Below are 22,149 nucleotides of genomic sequence, written 5' to 3' on the forward strand. Positions count from 1 at the left end.
AGTAATTTCCCCAAGGTCATACCCCTGGTAAGTGGCCGAGGTGAAGTGCAAATTCAGGTCCTCTCATTCCAAACCCTGTGTTCTTTTAGCTGCAGCAGGAATTGGGCCGTTCTGCCCCTGGTATGAGCAACGGCAGTCTCAAAGCCGAAACGAGAACTGATGTTTACTTAGTGCTCTGCTACAGGCCAGTCTCTTTGAAAACATTATCTCTAGGGCAGGTATTATTACTCTATTTTACGTCCCTGAAAAAACTTAAAACTATCAGGTTTAAGTCACTTTTTCAGATCATGCAGCTGGTCTGTGACAGAACAAGTATTTGAACCAGGTCTGGCTGAACCTAGAGATTATGTTCTTAAACCCTCTTCTCTTTGAAATGCTCTTTGGAAAACAGTATGTAAGATGAAAATATTCTGTTAGACATACTTACTGAGATTTTAGTAGAAATGGATCTCTTGCCCTTTTAAAAGCATTAGCGTCATACAATGTACTCCATTGAAAGCCCTATTTTCTAAGCACTGCAGATGGAGGACAGATGTTTCTTTATGCTCTGAAAGGTCCACTCTATGTAGCTGACCATAATGAGATTGTATCTTGTTCTGAATGTTTCAGAAAAATGGCATCGGACAGATCATTCCAAATGAAAGCCAAATCAAAGGAGTTACTGCATAGATTTGATGAAAACAACAGGATGTTATTCAGTGGTTTGGGTGGGAACTTTTCATTTCAGAGTTCATTCTGAACCACACATTTTCAGATGTGTTTGACCCTAAAATTCAGCCTGAAGTCAGAGAATTGCATGCATTGTCTGATTGAGATTTCTGTGATGCGGTGGGGTGTCACAGGTTTGGGGCTTGCAATGCTGGACTTTATTTCACTATGATACAGAGTTACAGGTATAACGAAGTCCCTAAGGCCATGGAGAGGGAGTGGAAACTTGGACTTACGTAGACTATTCAGATGAAGATACTTTCTGTGAGTTCAACAGTTATACTTTAATGCCTGAGTATATTTTAAACACCTATTTGGGAAGAATAATTAGGCCTCTAAGATAATATTTCATAGGCTTTGTTGTGTTTTGGGGTCATGATTGCAAGCCATGAAAAGGTTTTCAGGGCCAATACACCAGTGCACTTAAGTTTTGACTGAGCTGATTGCCAAGTTAGGAAGTCTGCTGGTATCCTACAGAGAATCCTAGTATGTCAGAGCCTGAATTTGGCCTCACAGACACCTAGCTCAGTGTTTCTCATTTTATTGAAGAGGAAACCAAAGTGGGCCCCAGTAAGGGTTAGTGACATTCTGGAGTCAAACTTAATACAACTGAGAGAGCATTCCCCGAAGACCTAAAGGACCCAAGTTCGAGGTAGTGTTTGAAGATTTGGTTGAGGTTTTGCAGAGCATCTAAGAACACAAACTCTGAAAACAGATCTGCTAAAGCAGATTTCTTTGCTTACTAGCTCTGTGTGTTTTGGTAAAACATTTAACTTCCTCCAGCCTTAGTTTTCTCATCTGTAGAATGGGCATAAGATTTTCATCCTTTAAATTCACCACACCCATTACACCTTCAAATAATGTACCCAAAGTTCTACTTCCTTATGCTGTTTCTTTACCCACAAACCTTCAATGACTTTTCATCATTTTCATAGTCTGTCCACAAAAGTACCCACTAGTAGTTTCTGGCACATACACTTGCAGTTAGGCATTCTGGGCGACCCACTGGCCCCGTGACACAGTTTACCAATGCCTAGCTTTCTGCTATTTATTGTTCTGCACCTGCAATGTGCTAGGCACTGCACTGGTTGCAGTAGATAAAAAAGTGAACAAGATTTGGTTTCTGTCATCAATTTAGTGAGGAGGAAATCTAGAAATAACCTCACTACATTGTCATTCCAAATAAAAGCACCTAACTCCAATTTCGGAGAAGGAAGGTGGTCAGAGAAGGTGTTGGAGACAAAATCGTATTTCATCTTAGTCTTGGAAAAATGAATGGAGGGTTGACCAATACACAGATAGATGATGACGGGTAGATAGATGATAGATACTATTCCATATCTCCATGGAAGGAAGGAACTTCTGATGGAGAGAACAACATGGGCAAAGACACATGGAGGTTTAGAAAGGCCTGGCAAAGAGGACTGCCATGCAGTTCCATATGGTGGGCTTGCAGGAATGCATGTGCGAAGTCCAGTACCGCCCAGAGCATTTGGATTTTGGCCAAAAGAAAACCACTGGGGTCAGGTCACATTGCTGCTTTGTTACATCCCACAGGGCCCCAAAGGGCAAGAACATTAAACTTTGCAGTGAGTCACATGTAAATGACTGTGTTTGCCGAAGTTTCTTTCTCAATGTACTGAGCCTGGGGGCATCTTTCATACTGCGTGACAGAGTGAAAAGTCAACATGGTTACATTTCTGCCGCTGACATCATTCTGGCCATGTGGCATTGGATTTCATTTTTTCAAGCTTCTTCTATCTAGTTACAAGAGACAAGACCTTTTCTCTTAAATCACGCTGCCTGGCTATGGGAGGGCAGATGAGGGTGTGATGGTGGTACATGATCCCAAAGGAGACTCCTACTGCCCTGTTCTCAGCAGCGCCCTGAGTAGTGATGGATAAGTCTTGTTACCAATGGGCAACTCAACAAGCCATCCTTTGCACAGTGACTTGGCTACCTGATTGCCTCCAGAGAGATGTAGGTGCTGCCCACGGCATGGCCTGTTTTTTCAGCCATCTCTTGGCTGTCCCTCCTCTTCATATTAGGCCAGAGAAAAGAGGAAGGAAAGAAAGGGCCCATGTGCTCCTGATGGGCCAGATTCTCCTTTTTCTGGTCCAGTATACTTCTCTCATTTGGAAGAGAACGTCCCATTCACCTGTCAGCCAGTCGGATGGTCGGATACTTATGGAGCATCTCAAAGCCGGGAGCCCAGCCTTCCGGGAGACATGGATGCTGTCCATACCAGCTTTATAGTCTAGTCAGGAACACAGACACTGAACAAGTAGTAGTTACCAAAGTGATGAATACCTCAAAGTAGAGCACCAGTTGCCATGAGAACACACAACAGGGGAACGTGGACATGGACCTGGTTGAGGAAGTGACCACTGACCCCAAGCACTGGATGAATGGGAGTTAGCTAGGCAAAGGGAGCAAGGAAGAGCCTTCTAGGCAAAGAGAAATACATGTGCAAGAGGTGGGAAACCACACGTTTTAAAAGATTTTCTACCATATTTGGAGGAAAAGTCATGAGAGCTAACCAGCAGTGAGCACTTACTGGGTCAGACAAGATGCTAAGCATTTTACATAATCTCATGGAATCCTCCTAAAGCCCTATTTCCATGAAGGTCCGGCCCTGTTTGTCTTGTCCCCATTGATCCCACTGTATCCTCAGTACCTGGGGCGGCAGTGGGGTAGGAGCAGACGCTTAGTGTTTGTAGACTGGAGTTTACGTTTTATAGAAGAGGAAACAGAGGCTCAGAGAGATAAGGTTACTCAAGTGTTACTGGTGGAGATAGGCCTCCAAGCCAGGGTGGAGCCGAGTGCCTTCCCGGTAGCCTGCTGATCGTCTGGCTCTGTCTAGGACAATGATCTTGCTTTCCCTTCCAGACACAAGGGAGCCCAAGCCTAGGCCTGGAACAGTCCTGAGCTGGGCACCAGGACACAGAGGAGGTGCACAGCACATAGCTCCAGGAGAGCCCGCCGCGTGTCCGGTGAGCCCAGTGGGCACACAGTCTGCCGTGGGAGCTGGTACCCCGTTGGAGCCATACCCTGAATGCAGGGAGAAGCCGACATGTCTCAGTCCACCTAAGACCGGAGGTGTGTCTCTCCAACTGAACCTGTCTGCTGCTTGGACACTTCGGCGCAGAGCCCCATGGAACAGAAACCTGAGAACTGAAAACTTGGAGGCATCCGTGGGCCCCGAGTCAGACTCTGGGCTCAGTGTCAGTGCTGATGGATCGGCCTCAGATTTCCAGCTTTGGTGTTAAAGCCCAAGAGGGTCAAGCACCTCACGGGTCACCGTTTTATCTGTGCAACCTTAGGACATTTGTCGTTCCTGGGAATTGTCACCTGAGCATGAGGAAGGCCCTCCTGAGAATGTCCTATGTGCCCCGGCCTCGATAGCGCCTCTTCACTGTTGTGCGATCTTCACTGATGCGGAGGCATGGCAGAACAGCTCTTTCAAACAATTCCATCCTCCTTCACTTGCTATTATGCTTTAGGTTCTCCAGTGAATAAAAGTCTTATTCATATGTCATAAAAATGAGTCATTTCAGAAACTCAAAAATAAGTGTATGATGTGCTCAAACTCTTAAGAAAGTTAATATTAACCCCAATCAACACTTCCTACTCACTGAGCATTCTATGTAGATCAGAATATTAGAGTTGCAGGCACCCTAGGGAACACCTAAGTTCACCTCCTCATTAGGCTCAGTTAGGCCAGGTCCCTGAAGCATGCTGACATATGGCCCTGAGAGAGAAATGTGTTATTTTCGTACAGGCCCTCCAGTCACGGGCTCAGCCGGGGTCTCTGCTGATTATGCCGAGGCAGCACCCAAGCCATCTGGCTCATTTCCACCCTTGCAAAAAAATTCTTTGTGGGTACTCTTTTCTAAGCAGGAGGAATTAGACTCACCACCAGAAGAAAAAGGGCCAATTTTGTTCATCTTCCAGAAGAAGATAAAAACAACCAATGTGATTGCACAAAGTTGCTTGGTAAATAATCTTCCCTTCCTCAGCAGAGCTCAGTGGCGGGCGGGGGACAGGCAACATCCAAGAGCTGCCGTCCCACTGGGTGCATGGACCCTGGAGACAGCTGACCTGACATGCCACTAGCCTTGAAAGGCATGGGTTTTGAAGACGCCAAAGGCAAATGCCAAGGGAATCAGTGCTTCAAGGAGTGGGTTCTTCACTTGACTTAAGGCTTTTTCCATGCTTAGCAGTGTATTCAGCCAAAAGGCAAAACCAGGGAGGGACGCACCATCAGCTTGGGGTGAGAAACACAGCTTCTTAGCTGGAGCATGGCATGAATTCAATAAGGACAGCATAACCCGCTCCTCCAAATGTCTAAATCAGCAGAACGCATTTAGAACGAATTTAGCCTGAACTGGGATTGGTAGTCATTTTGCAAGTCCTAAAATGTCTGCCAGTATTTCCCTATAATAAATCAGGACTCTCAGGGTGTTAAACTGCAATTCTGTAGTGAAACCCAAACTGACGGCAAGCCTCATCCTCACCTTGAAACAAAAACCAAAATGTTAACCACTCCTTTTAATGGGATGAGGGTCTTTATCGAACATCTCCCACAGGACTCAAAATTCAGAATGGCATTCCATTCTTCTCATGATAGCAAACATGCTCAGAGTTTAGGTTAGGACATTTAAATAAAAACTGCATTTTTCAAAAATAACCACATTTAAAAATACATTAGCCCTTTGGATGAAATTTTATATTTACACTAAAGGGTGTTTAAAACTGTTTGTGCATATGTGTGTGTGTGTGTGTGTGTGTGTGTGTGTGTGTGTGTATCAATCTTTTTCCAGAATATTCAGAGCCTGTACATCATAAAGGACAGTATTAGATGCCGAAAACCTCAGCTGTACTCATCACTCCATCCCTTGCTTGCCACATGACCTTGACAGTGTGCACTATACAAAAAGTGGAGATTTGGTGCTAGAGTCCCCAGTTCAAAACCTGCCTGTGCCACATACTATGCAATCTCTTATATGACCTAACATGTCATTTAACTTGCCTGGACCTATTTCTTTTTCTATAAGATGGAGATAATGCCTACCTTAATATGTTTTAAGCATTAACGATGTTACATCTATGGCAGATGCTCAATACGGTAACCATCGAAGATGTCTCTTTCAAAGCCTACTTTTCTTGTAGGTGAATTGGGGACAGGAACTGCTTTGTGCCCAGTAATGCACTGTGCAAAGGAGGGGTTGTTATCAAGATGCAGGACGCAGCTCAAATGAATGCAGCTTGTTAGGGAATGCACAGGACTGGAGTTAGGGAGGAGGCCTGGGTGCTGATCTCGGCTCTTCCACTCTTTGGTTAAATATAGATTTTCTGGGCTTCTGAGAACCAGCCTAGGAGAGCACAAAGAGTATTCACCAGGGGGACAAGCAGATAGGTGGCAGCTCCCTCAGATAGTGGGTCTGTGATCTCAAACAAGCCAGTTAGGTCTTCCTCTTCAGAAAAGTCTACATGGTTCCTTCCAGCTGGAAAGTTCTAGAATTCTAGAATTACATTTGGGAAAGAGGGAGCAAATAAAATGGACAGGAAGTGATTCATTGGCTCAGAGAAGACAAACTAGGACAGATATGGAGGAGGAAGCATGGGGCTTAAAGGGAAGGGAAGAGGGTAGTGAGCCCTGAAAACCAGAGAACCACCTGTGAGTCTTCAAACCCCAGGGTGGGGGGAGAGAGGAGGTAGTGCTGAGTTGTGTTCTTTACCTACACCTCTGTAGAAACAGGCTTTGCAGGCCTGTAGGTTGAATAGGATTCCTCTTCTGAACAGTCATGAGACCTTGGAAAATGTTACAATTTCCAAGTTTGTTTTCTCATCTGTAAAATAGGAATAACACACCAAATAAGGCTGTTGGATGGATTGAGCTAGCACACATAAACAACCTGCCACCTGGCACATAGCATGTGCTAAATAACATTATTGTTCTATTCCATTATGCTATTTCCCCTTTGGGGTTGACACCAAGCTGAAGGAGCATAGACAAAATGATTCGATTTTTAGCTTTTCTCAATTTGAAATCATTAATGTGGTTCATGATGTATTGTTCTGCCCAGGGATCACAAGCCCGGTAAAATTTCCCCAAATCTAAAGCAGACGGAATCAATTCTCCTTCACTTGGCTACTTCTTCAGGCTTTCCCTTTTCACAGAACAATTGCTGGAGACTGGCTCTGTCTATTATGAAAAGGGCGACAGACTGTTCTCTTCTCCCCACAACGATCTAAGTAATTTCTCTGGGAAGCACTATAGAGACCCTAAGACAAGGATGTGAATTCAAACCCAGTTCAGGCAAAGACTAGAAGGAAACTCCCCTCACACAGGTGGCATTTGGTCCTCCTGGGGTTTAAACATTTGCCTTGGGTACTAATTTACACAGAACACAGTATCAATGAAATAATTGGAATTAGGAGACCAGTTAACTCATTTGAAATTGTTTCCATATGCAGTTCTTGAGGTTGCCAGCCTAAGGAATGCAAATTGGTCCTACTCCCATTTAGTACATTGAAGAAGTCTCTTATTTGGAATTCGAAATTCTGATGAGAAACCACCTTCTAGGAAGGGAGAATCTTGATAAGAGAAAGACATTTATTTTGGTGAGTACAAGCTAAAACATCATTCTTACTATGAGTTAATACTATCAAAGATGGCATTTAGTAATGGGTGAGGATATATAAGCTTAGAGTGTGTAATTAGGAAAAACTAAATAGCACAACCAGAGGAGGGGTTGAGGGAAAGCGAAGGAGAATGATCTGGAAAGGCAGACGGTGGGGGCCAGGAGAGTAAGGTACTTCAGTCCTTCCAAGGGAAAAAAGAGAGGTGAGCCCCAGCAGCTGACAGGCCTGCTCATGAGGCCTGGGAGATTCTCTACTGGGGGTGACTGACAGAAATTCTATGAGCTGTGAGAACTCTCACTGGCCCTACAACCCCTGCCCGCAGCTGTCTCTACTCTTCAGAGTTTTGTCTTGGAAGAAGGGACTAATTAGACAGGTGACACAAAAGTTCATGATATTTTTTTATTTTTAAAGATATTATTTATTTACTTATTTGAGAGAGAGAGAGAATGAGGGGAGGAGCAGAGGGAGAGGGACAAGCAGACTCTGTGCTGAGCTTGGAGCTTGACATGGGGCTCGATCTCACGACCCTGAGATCATGACCTGAGCCGAAATCAAGAGTTGAGTGTTCAACCAATTGAGCCATCCAGGTGCCCCGAAAGTTCATGATTTTTACAAATAGAAGACCAATTCCCTTATCTCTGCCAAATGCATATTGAATAAATAGTCAAAGCAGGTTTTTTAAAGGGGTGCCAAATTCTTACCTGCCTTGGGCACCACATGTCTGGTCTGGTCCTGGTGCCAGGCACTGCATGAGGCTTTCTGAGTGCATCTCATTTGAGATGGAGTCACTGAGATTAAGGAGGGGCCACTGAATTGTCAAGATCTTACCTCAGGGGCTGCATTTGATAAAGGCAAGGCAAGGAGAAACAGAATAAAGGGGGAGAAGTCGAAGCTGGTCACCTTCTATTTTTATTCTCATCTCAGCGGCAGAGGGAGGCAGAGAGTAAAAAATGGTGTGTGACAAGCCCTCCCCGAACAAACAATAGGCACGTGTTAAAAGGCATACACAATTTAAGGTATTTATAAGAAATAATTTGAAAAGCTTCCGAGTAGCACACAGGCAGTTCTATAGAATCATTGGTATTTGGGAGGCAGGACTTATAATTCTAGTCCAGAGGATGAGGAGCCAACATAGGATGAGGAGAGACTTGTAATTTAAAAAAGACCATGCATTTTATAAAATGACTTTTTTTTTTTTTTCTGATCCTTCTTTGGCATACAGATCTTTCTTCTTCTGTAAATATGGGGCTTGAGTTCAAGGTGTGACTCTTTGCTTTTGATCAACCACTTTTCTGTAGAGCTCAGAGAGGAGGGGGATGGATTCTGCAGCTAGGCACGGGATTTTAGAGAATCCCCAGGAGTAGGGGAGCATGCCCTCAACAGCGCAGGCGCACCCCTCCCCTGCTGGCAGGCCCTCACCGCAGTCACAGTCCACAGTCGGGAAAAGCCATGTTGCAGCGTGGAAGGGAATGCAGAAGAATGAAGCCACGCTTCTGCATGTGCTCGGGGCTCTCGGTCACTGCTCCGGAGGCTGTGTCCCCAGCGTCCCGAGGTCCCTGCCAGTCCCTGAATGGCTGCTGACATCTTAGGTCAGACACGGGTTTCCTTTCCTCAGTGTCTCCCATTGCTCAGGCGCTTCGAGGTGGGTGCATGCCTTTCCTGAAGTACCGCATTTCCGGGGTAAAACACGGCCAGCCGGTGTCAGCAGATCACTTTCCTTTATAATCTGGTTCAGTATATGTCGAGTTGTGTCTTCCAGTAGAGAAAAGTCTTTGATCAGCTTTCTAATGTGCTCCTGAAAGTGTGGGGGTGGGGGGTGGGGGGGGGGAATGAGCTTGAGAGGGAGACAGAGAGGAAAGTCTTCTATCCAGAAGGCCAAACTATCATGTGCTTACTTTGCCCAATAATTCCATTTTTCCCTTTTACTCAACCTTCTCAAAATTTTGTCTTGCAGTTCTTTACTTTTTATTTATCTAGTCCATATTTAGCATTAGTGCTAAACTAACAGTAAATGGAGAAACAAGAGCCAACAGGAGAGGGAGAGAGCTGGGTCGATTTGTGAACATCAGTCCCCAAGGATGAGCACCATTGGAAAGGTGGACCTACTTAGAGTTGGGACAGATCTCACCCCTCCCCGCCCCCTGCCCCAGCATATTCTAGGATCAGTCCAGCTCTTTTCGAGGGGCTTGTTATTTTGTGATCATTGTAGCATATTTTGAAAACTCCTACTCTTGTTACGAGATCCACACATAAATCTAAAATCGATCATCTGGTGAATGATAGTACAACTGCACAGGGACAAATCGGTACAGTCAACTTCTTCCAACATTTAGACTGTTTTTATTTGCCATTTGTTATAAAAATTGAATCTGTATTTTACACAAAAGGTACTTTAAAACAGTGAAGTTTACCAAAAACCACCAAATCTCAGGCAAAGGGGTTCACCACCAAAATGCAGATTTACATGGTAAACCTGAGGGTCAAAAACATTCAACTTACAAAAAAATCTTATATTTTCGAACAATTCATTACCAGAAGCAAAACCTGATTACATACATGTTTCAAAATAGGTGACAAAATAACAAATTCCAGCTTTCACTGTGAAGCTAACCAGAGAAAATGCCTCTACCCAAGATTGGCCCATTATTTCACTCCGAGTGAAACATTCTGAGGAGCTTTAAAAATATTTAAACATAAATACTTAGGTTTACACACAACACACATATGCACAGACATATCCATTCTAATTCTATGCCCTTTTGTATTTTTTAAATTGCACCATCTCTGTTAGAGATAATATAGAACATGCAGGAGGCATTCGTAATTGTTTTTCTCAGCAGTGGTGGATTATACAAGTCAAATGCAAAATTTAAACATGAATTAGGTACAACTGGAAACAATCTCAACTCAGTACTGTAGCTCATATATTCTGTGTTAATGCTTTAGTGTTGATGAAATTGTCCATATTAAAAAAAGAAAAAAGTTGAAGAGAATGTAGTCCATTACCAAAGGTACTGAGCAGATAGTTCCCAGCGGATGTAAAAAGTGATGGACCAGAAACAGGAAGAAACCAATTAAATAGGACTGCAGGTTTTCACTGCTTTCACATTCAACTAAAGATAAGAAATAATTATATCCAGGATATTTTCCAACAGCCATGAGTTTATACCATATCATGTATATAATGTCTTCATAATTCAAACGAGGATACTAAAGAGCTCTTCCCCCTCCCATCAGCCTCCCTCTTGTTTCCAGAAAGAAAGGAACACAGATTTTGATGCAATATACAGTTCCTGGAAACAAAGTGGACTTACGGTTATATTCTCGTGCTTTTGGTAGGGATGAGAGATCATGGATTGAATCAGCTCTAAATACTGCAGGGATGGGTAAAGTGGAATAACTCAATTAGGCCTCATTAGAGGCCCTGGCTTCCCCCCAAATAAATACATGCTCAAGTTTCACTGCGAGTCCTTTAGCACAAATATACTCTGTTATACACAAGTGCTGACCAAATGTAAGGAGGTGAGTGATGGAGTTACCTATGCAGTTAGGACGATGCTAAGAGAATGTAAAGATGGAAGGAGCGTTTTATACAAAATACCAGGGAAGAAAGCTGGATCCAAACAGGATAACTGTTTGATTATTTTAATGGTTTCTGAACCCATTGTTACGCAATATTTTAATTAAACATACAAAATTTGAATCATGAAACGCATGGGGAACAGAAACAAATATTGTCGCTCTCAAACAGTAATATTATGCAAAGAACTCACTGCCGCTTACCACGGCGCAATAGTTAGCTTACCACACGAATGAGCTACGCCAAAGCGCTGAGCACCCATGGGTCTCTACTTACCCTGTTTAACGCAAACATTTGTTAAGTGACAGTGAAATATGGTGATATCCAGGGAGAAAAATGAAGACCGAGGATGAAGAATGAAAACACAGTATCTATGTGCCACAGAGATGTATCCTAACATAGGTTAGGGAAAGAACACTATACCTTACCAGGAGTGCTCAAAACTGCCCAGGGTGTGTGTGTCTCTGTGTGTGTCCAAGCCCACCTGTGTGTGTCTGTGTGCATATGTAAGTGAAACGAACCTAGGCCATGGCTAGCATAAGCCATCAACTTTGTTCCGAGTCACATCCACGGGTATTTTTTGGAAAATGCATTACACATTCTTGGAAATCCTATGCCATCTAATGTGTCCTAATTGAATACATCGCATTTTCCTCATTGAAAATCCTCTTAAATGAATATGAACACTCGCAAAATGAAGATCTGCTCCAACAATGCAGTAAAGGTGGCATCCAACACCACATTTCCAGTATGTCAGGTCGCGGTCTCAGAGTTCATTGCATCAGTACTATGTTATTTCAAAAGCTACCTAAACACTGGTGTGTAAGCTTGGAATAAGACAGAAATCTAAAAACTATGGCATCAAAGAACAAGGTTTGTACCAGTAACCATACCCTAGTGTTTGGAAAGCAGTTTACAATATTCAGTATCGATCCTGATAAGTAATAATGTGCTTCCAGAAATTGAGAGAAGCAATAAGGAAGATTTAGTCAATGACTTTTGCAGGGGAACACAACCAGTGTGACTAGTCGTGCAGAAGTTCTAGTTTGTGAGAATGGTAGCAAATCTGAAGTTTGTTTTGAAAACTCTTCTTTCTGGAGGGGGGTGGGATTTTTCATAGAAATTATGGCTAATTATATGGCCACAAACATTTCAATACCTCTCCATGCATCATATTCCATATTCCAAAAACTTAAGATTAATCCAATCCAACATTGAAATACGTACATATGACAATTTTATTGTGAAACATTAAAATGGCCATTAACTTACATTAAAAAAACGAAAAGAACAAAAACCTAAGATAGAGTCAGAATCTGTTTTCTAAAGTCCTGGAAGAAAGTTTCATCAGTTATGCCTGGGTCCCTGAGAACTTGAATGTTCTGACTAAAGGCAAGTTTTGGTAAGAATTAACATTTTTACACTGTTCCTTCTCATTCAGAATAAAAATAAATGTTTTAGGCAGCTGTTGGTGTTTATAGTTTTATAGCTCGTATTATTCAAATTACATTTGACACAAACAATTCCTTTTTCTGAGCTTCAGTTCAGGGGTGTGTGGCAAGTGAGGGGAGCTACATTTTGCTGTAATTTAAAGACTCACTTTTACCTTTCTGGAAGGGGCAAAGCAAGAAACAATATACCACACATCACAATTCCATGTTCACAGTACTTTACCCATAGTGTTTTCCAGTTTTGTCTATGTGCAGTTAATAGGTTACTTCATAGTTAACATTCAAAATGAGACCGGCATCATAATGCCTAGACCCATCAGAGAAAAACATGGTAAAAATGTACATTTCCCAAAAACTAGTCGGTTGACTTTATTCATTTTACAATATGCATGATAATAAAAGGCTAAACACAAAGCTCTTTACAAAAAAAAGAGCAAAATGTATTCCAGGAAAGTTAGACAAAGGCATGAGATGAATTTCAGTTAAATGGATCTACTGCTTTGTGAGCTTTGAGAATTCTTAAATACTGAACAGAGGCGGAGTGTTCTATATTATAATCATATCTAGAGATCATGCAGATGGAGAAATATTTTGCTTTAAGTCTTAATTTCTCCAAGTGTTTTGAAGTCAATTTTAAGGATTCAAATCTGTACCTCTCCCCTCCATCACAGTTTTTGAAGTAATTAAGAATTGTTACCCGTACAATAGCACAGCGACTAGGGAAGAGAGAGGTAGATGATGCGGCCATCCTCTTATAAGGAAACCCCCCAAATATTTTAGGGCAAGAAACACAAGGCTTGTGTTATCCAAAAGTAATTAGTTGCAGAATACAAAAACATTCTGGGGCAGGATGCACACAAATATGAGACTCGTAAGCAGCCAAAACCAAGTATATTAATAGTAAATTCTTAAAGAAATGCATGTGTTCTCTGTACCTTACAAAAATTATTCTCACATATTTTGAATCTAAGATTATACCATAGAAAATAGTTATATGTTTTACATTTAATATAAAAATGATTAGCAAATAAAAAAGGCTTTGATGATACATAAGAAGACATTTTAGGAAATAGATCAATTTTCAAGGTGCCCCGAGGGTGACATGTCCTAAGTACCCTGTCCTTTTCTATGCAAGGGCCAAACACAGGCACGTTTTCAGGGTTCACCCTTGTTTTGGGGCTTTTTTTTAGGGTTCATCATTGTTAAGAGAAAACAAGATGAAGGAAGACTCAAGCGAGCTGGGACAGGAAATAAAATCAAGCCAAGAAGGAATTCGGCCAAGCACAATGTACACCCTGCCTAAAAATATTTAAGAACATAAATCAAAGACAGTGTTGAGTATACATCAAGGACATTTATACTTATGAATTTATGGTCTAGGTGATAAATACCAAAACAGGAAGTCAGTGAAAACAAGTGTGCAAATAAGTAAGTAATGGGGACTGGGGGGAGGGAATGAAAGAATATCTAATCTTCAAGGTAAAAACTGCAAGGTAGAGATTCAATAATTCTGTGTCCCCCATGCCACCCTCGAAGTGTACTTCTCACATCTTAATAAGTTAAAGATCAGTTATTCACAAAACTTAAGTTCAGTGTTAACACTTTTGACCTGTTTAACTTAGGGCTAGACACTGAGTTGCTTTAAAGACATTTGGTTATAGTTAGTCATAATTAATTATTACCCATTTTTCATCCTTATAACTTAGAAAATTTTAGTTCTCATTTAAAGCCCTGGGGCAAACTTTTAAAAATTATTTTCTCTTTAGGTCAACATTTCTCTAAGCACGTCTACAAACGTTCTGTTACAGGGAGAGGAAGAGTGTTGAGCAAATTCTCCTCTACAATCAGACAGCTCCGTTTTAGGGACTGACATCCTTCCAGTTCAGGAGGAAGTGTTTCCAGGTAATTACCAATGAGCTCCAGATGAGTAAGGTTCGACAGCTCACCCACGTGAGGGGACAAACTCATCAGGCTATTTTTCCCCAAAAGTAAACACTGCAGCTTTTTGCACTGAAACAGCCCATCTGGTAGCGTCTCAATCTGGAAAGGGAAAAAAAGAAGCCAGTAAAACTGGTTTTCTATGGCCTATGATAATGCATTTGCTTATTTATACCCCTACCGTTTTCCAAAAACATTTCTGGACATTTATAGGAATCCATAGAACAATGATGATAAATTTGAAGGAGATGGAAAAGATAAAGGAAAAATAAGAACGTCCTGACTTGAAGTCAGCGCTGAGGCTACCATGAACTTCTAAACCCTTGCTGTATATGTGGGTGGGCAAAAGATTTGATTCTAAGCATTCTAACAAGCAATTCTCAAACAAAACCTAATTAGTCACCTACTCATGGTCCCTAAGATAAACAACAACAACAACAACAACAACAGTATTTTAGGAAAATCATAATTATTCTTGAGGCCGAGGATCACAAATAACTTTTCTCAAGAATCCTCATAAAGAGTTACTGTGTGATGTAATGAGCAATATCCTCAAAAACATTGTGAGTACAGACACAAGGCTATTTCTAAGGGTTTCAAACTAGAGACTGAAAACTTCATTCTGTTAAAAGAAAAAAGTCGACTGAAGCACAGACAAGAAGACATGATCATCTATATGTGCACATTTCATTTCCCTCTACATATACACTCCTGAGTATTTACCCTTCTTCCTGCCCTCTGGCAGTTTCAATTAAATCATGTAACACGGAGAAATAATTTAAAATATGATAAATAGCCTGAAATTAGGTCAACTCCTAGGACTGCTCAAATGAGCTGCTCTCCCACGTGGTGGGTCGATTGCATGTGAATTTCTAAGGGAGCCACAGTCCACATGTGAAAGTTGGTTGGAAAAGACATCCACAGAAGAGCTGAGAGCAAGCATCCTCCACTCTCACCATGCCACTGCGAGGTGAGTCTGCACCAGGCAGTGCTGGACAGCACACACCCCAATCTCTAATACTCCGCATATTTATGTACCTGTGGACGGGGCATCTTTGCAACTATGAAATAGTGCAGGCTCCTTCCTTGGTTCAGGACGTGGCTTTGTTAGATACGGGAATGAAAGGGGCACTCAAGAGCTCAGGCTGCTCCTCTGATGGGCTAACACAGTCCCACTGAGCCAGCTCTCCCCTGGAATTTCCAGGGCCATCCAGAACTATCTCCTCAAAAGGATAAACATTCTCTCTACAAACCAAAAAATGGTCAAACTGCATTCAGAAATGCTCATTATATTGGAAATTCCCCTCTCCTCCATCACCGCCACATACACTCAGTACCGGATATCCTTGGAAATAAATCGAATGATCACCATTGCTAAATACGGCATTCAATAAAGCTCATCATTGTACACCAAAATACTAGGGATAAGCAAAGGAAAAATATCTACCCTTCCATTTCATTCTCTTCTCAAGAATACAGATGCAAAACCATACATATGTAGATTTCAACGTAGAGATGTGGCAGAGAGATGAGAGATGGGAGAAATGTAACCCCTGGGGCGCCTGGGTGGCTCAGTTGTTAAGCATCTGCCTAGGGCACAGGTCATGATCCTGGGCTCCTGGGATCAAGCCCCGCATTGCATTGGGCTCCCTCCTTGGCGGGAGGCCTGCTTCTCCCTCTCCCACTCCCCCTGCTTGTGTTCCTGCTCTCGCTATCTCTCTCTCTGTCAAATAAATAATAAAATCTTTTTTTTTTAAAGAAAAGAAATGTAACCCCTTTCTAATGCAACCTCTTCTGGTCATACACCTGCAGCTCAGAAGTAGGGTCAGTGACATACAAGTAGAGTACAATCTGTCCTGTGCAACCCAAGCTCAACCCTGAGAGTGCCTATTAGTGTCTAAGCAATGACTTAGGCAAGGCAGCTGAAAAAAGAGGGTAGGCTTGGCTCATCTGTATTCAGTAAATGCGTGCAGAGAGCCTCCTTTTGTGCCAGGCTCCCAGTTAGGTGTTGAGGATAAAGTGCCGAGCAAGACAGATGGGTCTTTGAGAACCACGGTCTAATGCAGGGTTTCTCAACCTTGGCACCGTTGACATTTTGCGTGAGAAAATTCCTTTTGTGGGGGTGCCCTGTGTACTGCAGACTATTTAGCAGCAACCCTGGCCTCTGCCTACTAGAAGTCAGTGCTACACCCCTCCTCAGTTGTGATCATCAAAAATGTCTTCAGATAAATGTCTCTATGGGGGCAAAAGTGCCCCCATTTGAGAAGTACTGGTCTCCTGGGTGAGAAATACTAAACAGTTAGGTGAATAATTAGTCGTAGTGGGTGCTGGGAAGGAGGGACTGTATCAGAGGCTGTGTCGGGACTCCTCCATCTCCCTGGTTCAGTTAGTTTCCAGATGCCCAGCAAGTACCTTGCTGAATTGGACTCCTTTCCACTAGGTGAATACCCTGAAGCCACTACCATCTCTCTCCTTCTGTCTGGCTATCAGTGCTATCATGTTCTCCCCCATCTTCTTTCAAATTCCCAAATTTGTGATTTTAGCAACTTCTCAGCCCCCTAAGACAGGAGAGGGATTTCATAAGGCAGTGGGAGTGAGCCACTGGGGTCCCTCAGCTGTGCTGCTGTCATGAAAGTGGGGCAAGGGCTGCAGTGAGCAGTTCTCCTTCCCCAGTGCCAAGTGTCCGTCTCGGGGAATTTCGCTCGGTGTCAGCAACCAGCTGAGGCCCAAGACCTTTTGTCACCTACCTGAATTGAATTATGTTAAAGGAGGCTGGGGAGCTGTGTTAGAGACACAAGACTTTCCTTCAATTCAGCAATTTTATCCTGAAAAGTCTACTAACACCTTTAAAAATAGTTTACCCTGGGGACGCCTGGGTGGCTCAGTCAGTTAAGCGTCTGCCTTCGGCTCAGGTCATGATCCCAGGGTCCTGGGATCGAGCCCCACATCGGTCTCCCTGCTCAGTGGGGAGTCTGTTTCTCCCTCTCCCTGCTGCTCCCCCTGTTTGTACTCTCTCTCTCTGGCAAATGAATAAATAAAATCTTTAAAAAAAATAGTTTACCCTGAAGCTTATGAGAACATCAAAAACATTTTGCCTTGGCCAATACATTTTATAAAAAAATTTTAGATAGCATTTATTTATTCTCAATTCATTTAACATGCTCTTTCCTAGACAATATAATATACGACCCAAAAAGGAAGAACTCACCCTCATGGACTACCGATTTCTTTTAAAAAAAAAAAATCTAAAGAAATGTTTGCAGACTATCAGGAAGATGATAGACTTCATATGCAGAATGGTTTTTTAACAGAATAAACTATAAACAAAACATGCAATAAGCTATCAAATAAACTGAAAAAAAAAGAGAGAAACTAATGCTACATCCTAGAATTCTCTGGCAACAAAGTTTCTTGAACAAAATGTAGTAGAGCCCCCGGACATCCAAGGAAGGATGGTCCCCTTCCTGTATCTACTGCTGACATTTGATAATTAAATACTCCCCTGTTTCCAGAGGCTGAGACCTTACTTCAGAATCTGTCTCAGTGGCAGATTTCCCTTTTGTTTTTTTCTGGCCATTGAACACATCATCTCAGAACACGCTAACCAAATCCATAAAATTCAATCATTTCAGGAAACAAAAATGAATATTTCCGTTTCTAAGCAGCGATGTCAACACAAGCTCTGCCACATAAATGGTCTTCAGAAGGAATTTCTACTTCCAGCTACAAGTCTTTGAGTTAATAAAAGAAATGCATTAAATGCACAAATGTAGAAGTTGGAAGACCTAGGTGTAAATTGGAGTGGTTTTTAAGATTTGAGTGAGACTATTAAGTCTTCCCCCCTTTCCTATGCTTCTCCATCACATTCAATACCATCATAATCCAATTACACTTTGGCACTGGTATAGAGATGCTGCCTCCTCCTCTCCCATCTCCCACGCCCAGCCACACACACCACTGCTTCCCGCATCAGAGCATTTGGTTTGACGCATCTGAGATGCAGTAGAGGGAGGGTCAGAGTGGGAGCTGGAGCTCTTGGGTTCCATCCCAGATCCATCGCTAGGAAGCTTCAGACTTCAGGCAAATCGCTCTGAGCATCAGTTTCCATATCAGTAAAATGAGGGCAGTAACTAGAGCAGAGTTGGAAAGTTTTTCTCTAAATGCGTAGGATAGTAAATATTTTAGGTTTTGTGGGTGAAGAAGCAAAACTGAAAATATTATGTAGGTGCTTATACAACAGGAGAGAAAAAATTTCATACATTTTTTAAATGAGGAAATTAAAAATAGAATAACAATTGAGGATAATTTTTTTTGTAATATAGGCCCACGAATGAGAACAATGGAATTTATTCATGGCTACTAAGATTTGAATTTCATATAGTTTTCATGTGAGACAAATGTTATGTAAAAAAAAAAAAAAAAATTCCCTGACCATTAAAAATTTTTAAAAACTGTTCTTCGGTTGGGGCTGTATACAAATTTAAAAAAGCATTCTTAGCTCAGGCTGTGGGTGGGTTTTGGTCCCATGGCACATGGTATTCCTTTCAGATATAAATCTTCATTTTTTGTTTTTAATTTATATTCCTACTTCTAAATCATAACTGATTAAACTTTTTCAAGGGGTTTTATTTCTTGATTGTATTCTCCCAACCCTTCCAAGAAATGGGTTACAATTAGAGCCTCCTTTGAAGGTGTCAGTTCATGCTAAATATCACTTTCAAGCTCAAGTCTGACCCCACCTACTGTCCAATGAACTTAAACCTGAACTTGACTGGCAGACTTCAAGGCATTCTCCATTCTGACCCACCTTCTAAATGCTCTCATCTCTGATTACATCTGGGCATGCCTCTGCACATGACCTCTATCCTTTTACATTTCCCCAACCCCCAGTGTTCTTAGGAACACTCCTCTCAAGAGTTACTATTTAAAAAAAAAAAAAAAAAAGCATCTTGGGCTCCTGGCTGGCTCAGTCAGTAGAGCATGTGACTCCCGATCTTGAGATGTAAGTTCGAGCCCCACATTGGGTATAAAGATTACTTAAAAATAAAATAAAATAAAAAGAGCATCTTGCTCAAATATATTTGGCAAACATTGCATATCATACCTCCCTCTTGGAGAAGCACAGTGCATATTCAACTACTAAAGGCTCTGAGGAATCCTGCAGCAAAAAATATGATAAAAAGAAATGTTTAGTGTTTTGTGTGATAACACCTATTACTATCTTGTGGAAGAAACTCTAGAGTGCCCTCTCTGTGAATGTCTGTCATTTGGGGGATGCCCAGTATCTTCAACGTTTGGAGAATTCCCTACCTCATCTTGGTGGGACTCTTGGTGGGAAGCAGAGTCCACTTCCCACTGGAGGAACTGATACCATATTCTAGTGTTCCCAGATCCTTTACAGCTTGAGTGTGGGGTGGGAGTTCAAAAGCTCTGCCAGTCAGGTGCTCAAACTTGGACTTTAAATCGGGGCTAGTGTCACAAAGCAGCAGAAACCACGAAGAACTTATTTTGTGGGAGGGTGAGGGCTGCAGTAGCAGCAGCATCCAGTTTTCAGGGTGGGATGGTCAGCGGCAGGGTATCCTCACCATTTTGCTTTTGTGCTATGCTTTTGACATTTTGGTTATCTGACTAATTTTATGCTTAATTGTTTTCCAAGCTTGATTCTGCAGCCTTTCAGTGATAATATGAGAGACACAACAGCCTTTCAATAAATGTCTTTTCTACTTAACCACAGAGAGCATTTGTTGACTCCATCCATGAACCTGGTATACTGCCCAACTCTAGAAGAGTATTTTAAAACCTCTCCTTTCAGGAACCTTTACCAACTTTTATTCCAAATGGACTATTCAACTCACATTTCTGAGTATGTGCACATATCTAAATACTTATGCATCCAATTTGAGGTTTTATTTTCTAATTTTAAAAAAATATTTTGGCCTACGTCATAGAATCTTAGGAATCTCAAAGTTAGAAGGAACCTTGAAACTGAAACATGAATCCCTGATTCCCTTTAACAACACTCCTACCAAGTGGTTGACAATCTATATCTGGACAGTTTAATAAGAAATCACTTCCCCCTTCTCAAAGGTTCAATTTTTGGACAGCTTTTTGGGAAATATGAGAAATCTTTCCCCTGCTTGTCCTGGTTCTAACACTCATGGTTACTTGCAAGAAGATTTCTATTTAAGTTTTCCAAATATTTAAAGACCAATATTATGAACTATTCTTTCTCCCTTCCCTCCCCAATACTTCCTATGTTTAGGCTAACTGGTCCGTTGGAGTACTTTTCATCTCTCTGGCTTCTATCTCCTGAGTGAGTTCCACTTTCTCCATATCCTGATTAAATAAGTCTCTTCACAGTTCTGATGAGAGTGTTCCTCACCCATTCAAAGGTGTCATGGTCATTGTTATGGCTCTGGGATGCTCGGCAACTGCTGGTTATTAGACTTCTGAGACAACTCAGCCTAAGATATCATTCTATTTTGGCCATAACTGCCTTCAGCATAGGACTTCTCTTTTCTTTTTTTTTTTTTTTAAGATTATTTATTTATTTATTTGAGAGAGACAGAGCACGAGCAGGGGGGAGGAGCAGAAGGAGAGGGTGAAGCAGACTCCCCACGGAGCAGGGAGCCCAATGCGGGACTCGATCCCAAGACCTCAAGATCATGACCTGAGCGGAAGGCAGACGCCTAATGACTGAGCCACCCAGGCACACAGTATAGGACTTTTTATGTGCGCCAAGTATCTTCCCTTACTCAAGATAAAATGTGTCTGATACTCGTACCTAGTTTCTCTTTTAGATGTGGTCAAGTCAATAAACTTGGTATCAAAAGTACCAGTGGTCTTTTTTTTTTTTTTTAAGATTTTATTTATTTATTTCACAGAGAGATAGCGAGAGCAGGAACACAAGCAGGGGGAGTGGGAGAGGGAGAAGCAGGCTTCCTGCCGAGCAGGGAGCCTGATGTGGGGTTCGATCCCAGGACCCTGGGATCATGACCTGAGCCGAAGGCAGACTCTTAACAACTGAGCCACCCAGGCACCCCCAAAAGTACCAATGGTCTTAAGGTTTTATTATATTAAACTAGAAAAACACATTAACCTGCTTACACACTTAAATAATTCATGGCCAGCTAACAATTTAATCAGCTGCAACTTTCAAAAATTTATGTAGTGATATAACCACATAACAACTTGGTGGACCCAAAGCCTTTCAAAATAATTATTTGTATTTTTTATTGTTGATTTAACAAAGGGAAAAGTATAACCAAAATATTAATATTAATGAACGACATGATTAAACAACACTAATGAAAGATCTCTAGACATATAGTTTTCCAAGTATGGTCCCCACACCAGCAGAATCAGCTTCACCTGGGATTTTTTAGAACTGTCAACTCTTGGATCCTACACCAGACCTACTGAATCAGAAACTCTGGGATTGGGGTCCGGCAGTCGGTGTTTTAACAAGCCCTTCAGGTAATTCTGATGAACACTGCTAATCTAGATCAACCCTCAAGGAGTTTTACAGCTTCATAATCTTTTAAGACTCTTAAGATTTCTCATTTATCTTAGAATGGGTTCTAGCCTTTTAACATATGAATTAAGTCTTAGGGTTCTAAAAATCAGCAGGAATTTTGCTCTCATTCCCCAACTTTCTGGTGTTTTCCCAACAATCCATGGTTTTGAAAATAATGTCTGGTGATTAATATGTTTATTAGCTAACACCATGCTCATAGTGATATTTAGCATGAAATATGAATTACAAAAAGTCTAGGAGCTATTATATTTATGGGGGTGGAGTAAAAGAAAATAGCTCCCATTTTC

General features: G+C 41.8%; 1 protein-coding gene across 5 annotated transcripts in view; it reads right to left on the minus strand.

The window, feature by feature from the left end:
* LRRC8B (leucine rich repeat containing 8 VRAC subunit B) overlaps positions 1-22,149 on the minus strand; it is a 278,771-nt gene that overhangs the window by 15,688 nt on the left and 240,934 nt on the right. For 2 of the 5 annotated variants that reach the window (XM_032424283.1, XM_032424272.1), the window contains one exon: positions 9,677-14,427. The exons of the other annotated variants lie outside the window; for them this stretch is intronic. In XM_032424283.1, the coding sequence (XP_032280174.1) occupies positions 14,176-14,427 (252 nt within the window). In that variant the 3' untranslated portion in view covers positions 9,677-14,175. Of the gene's footprint in view, positions 1-9,676; positions 14,428-22,149 lie in introns of those variants that run through there. 5 annotated transcript variants of the gene reach the window in all.

The sequence above is a fragment of the Phoca vitulina genome, unplaced genomic scaffold, assembly GCF_004348235.1.
Source record: "Phoca vitulina isolate PV1807 unplaced genomic scaffold, GSC_HSeal_1.0 scaffold2, whole genome shotgun sequence".
Classification (NCBI taxonomy): domain Eukaryota; kingdom Metazoa; phylum Chordata; class Mammalia; order Carnivora; family Phocidae; genus Phoca; species Phoca vitulina.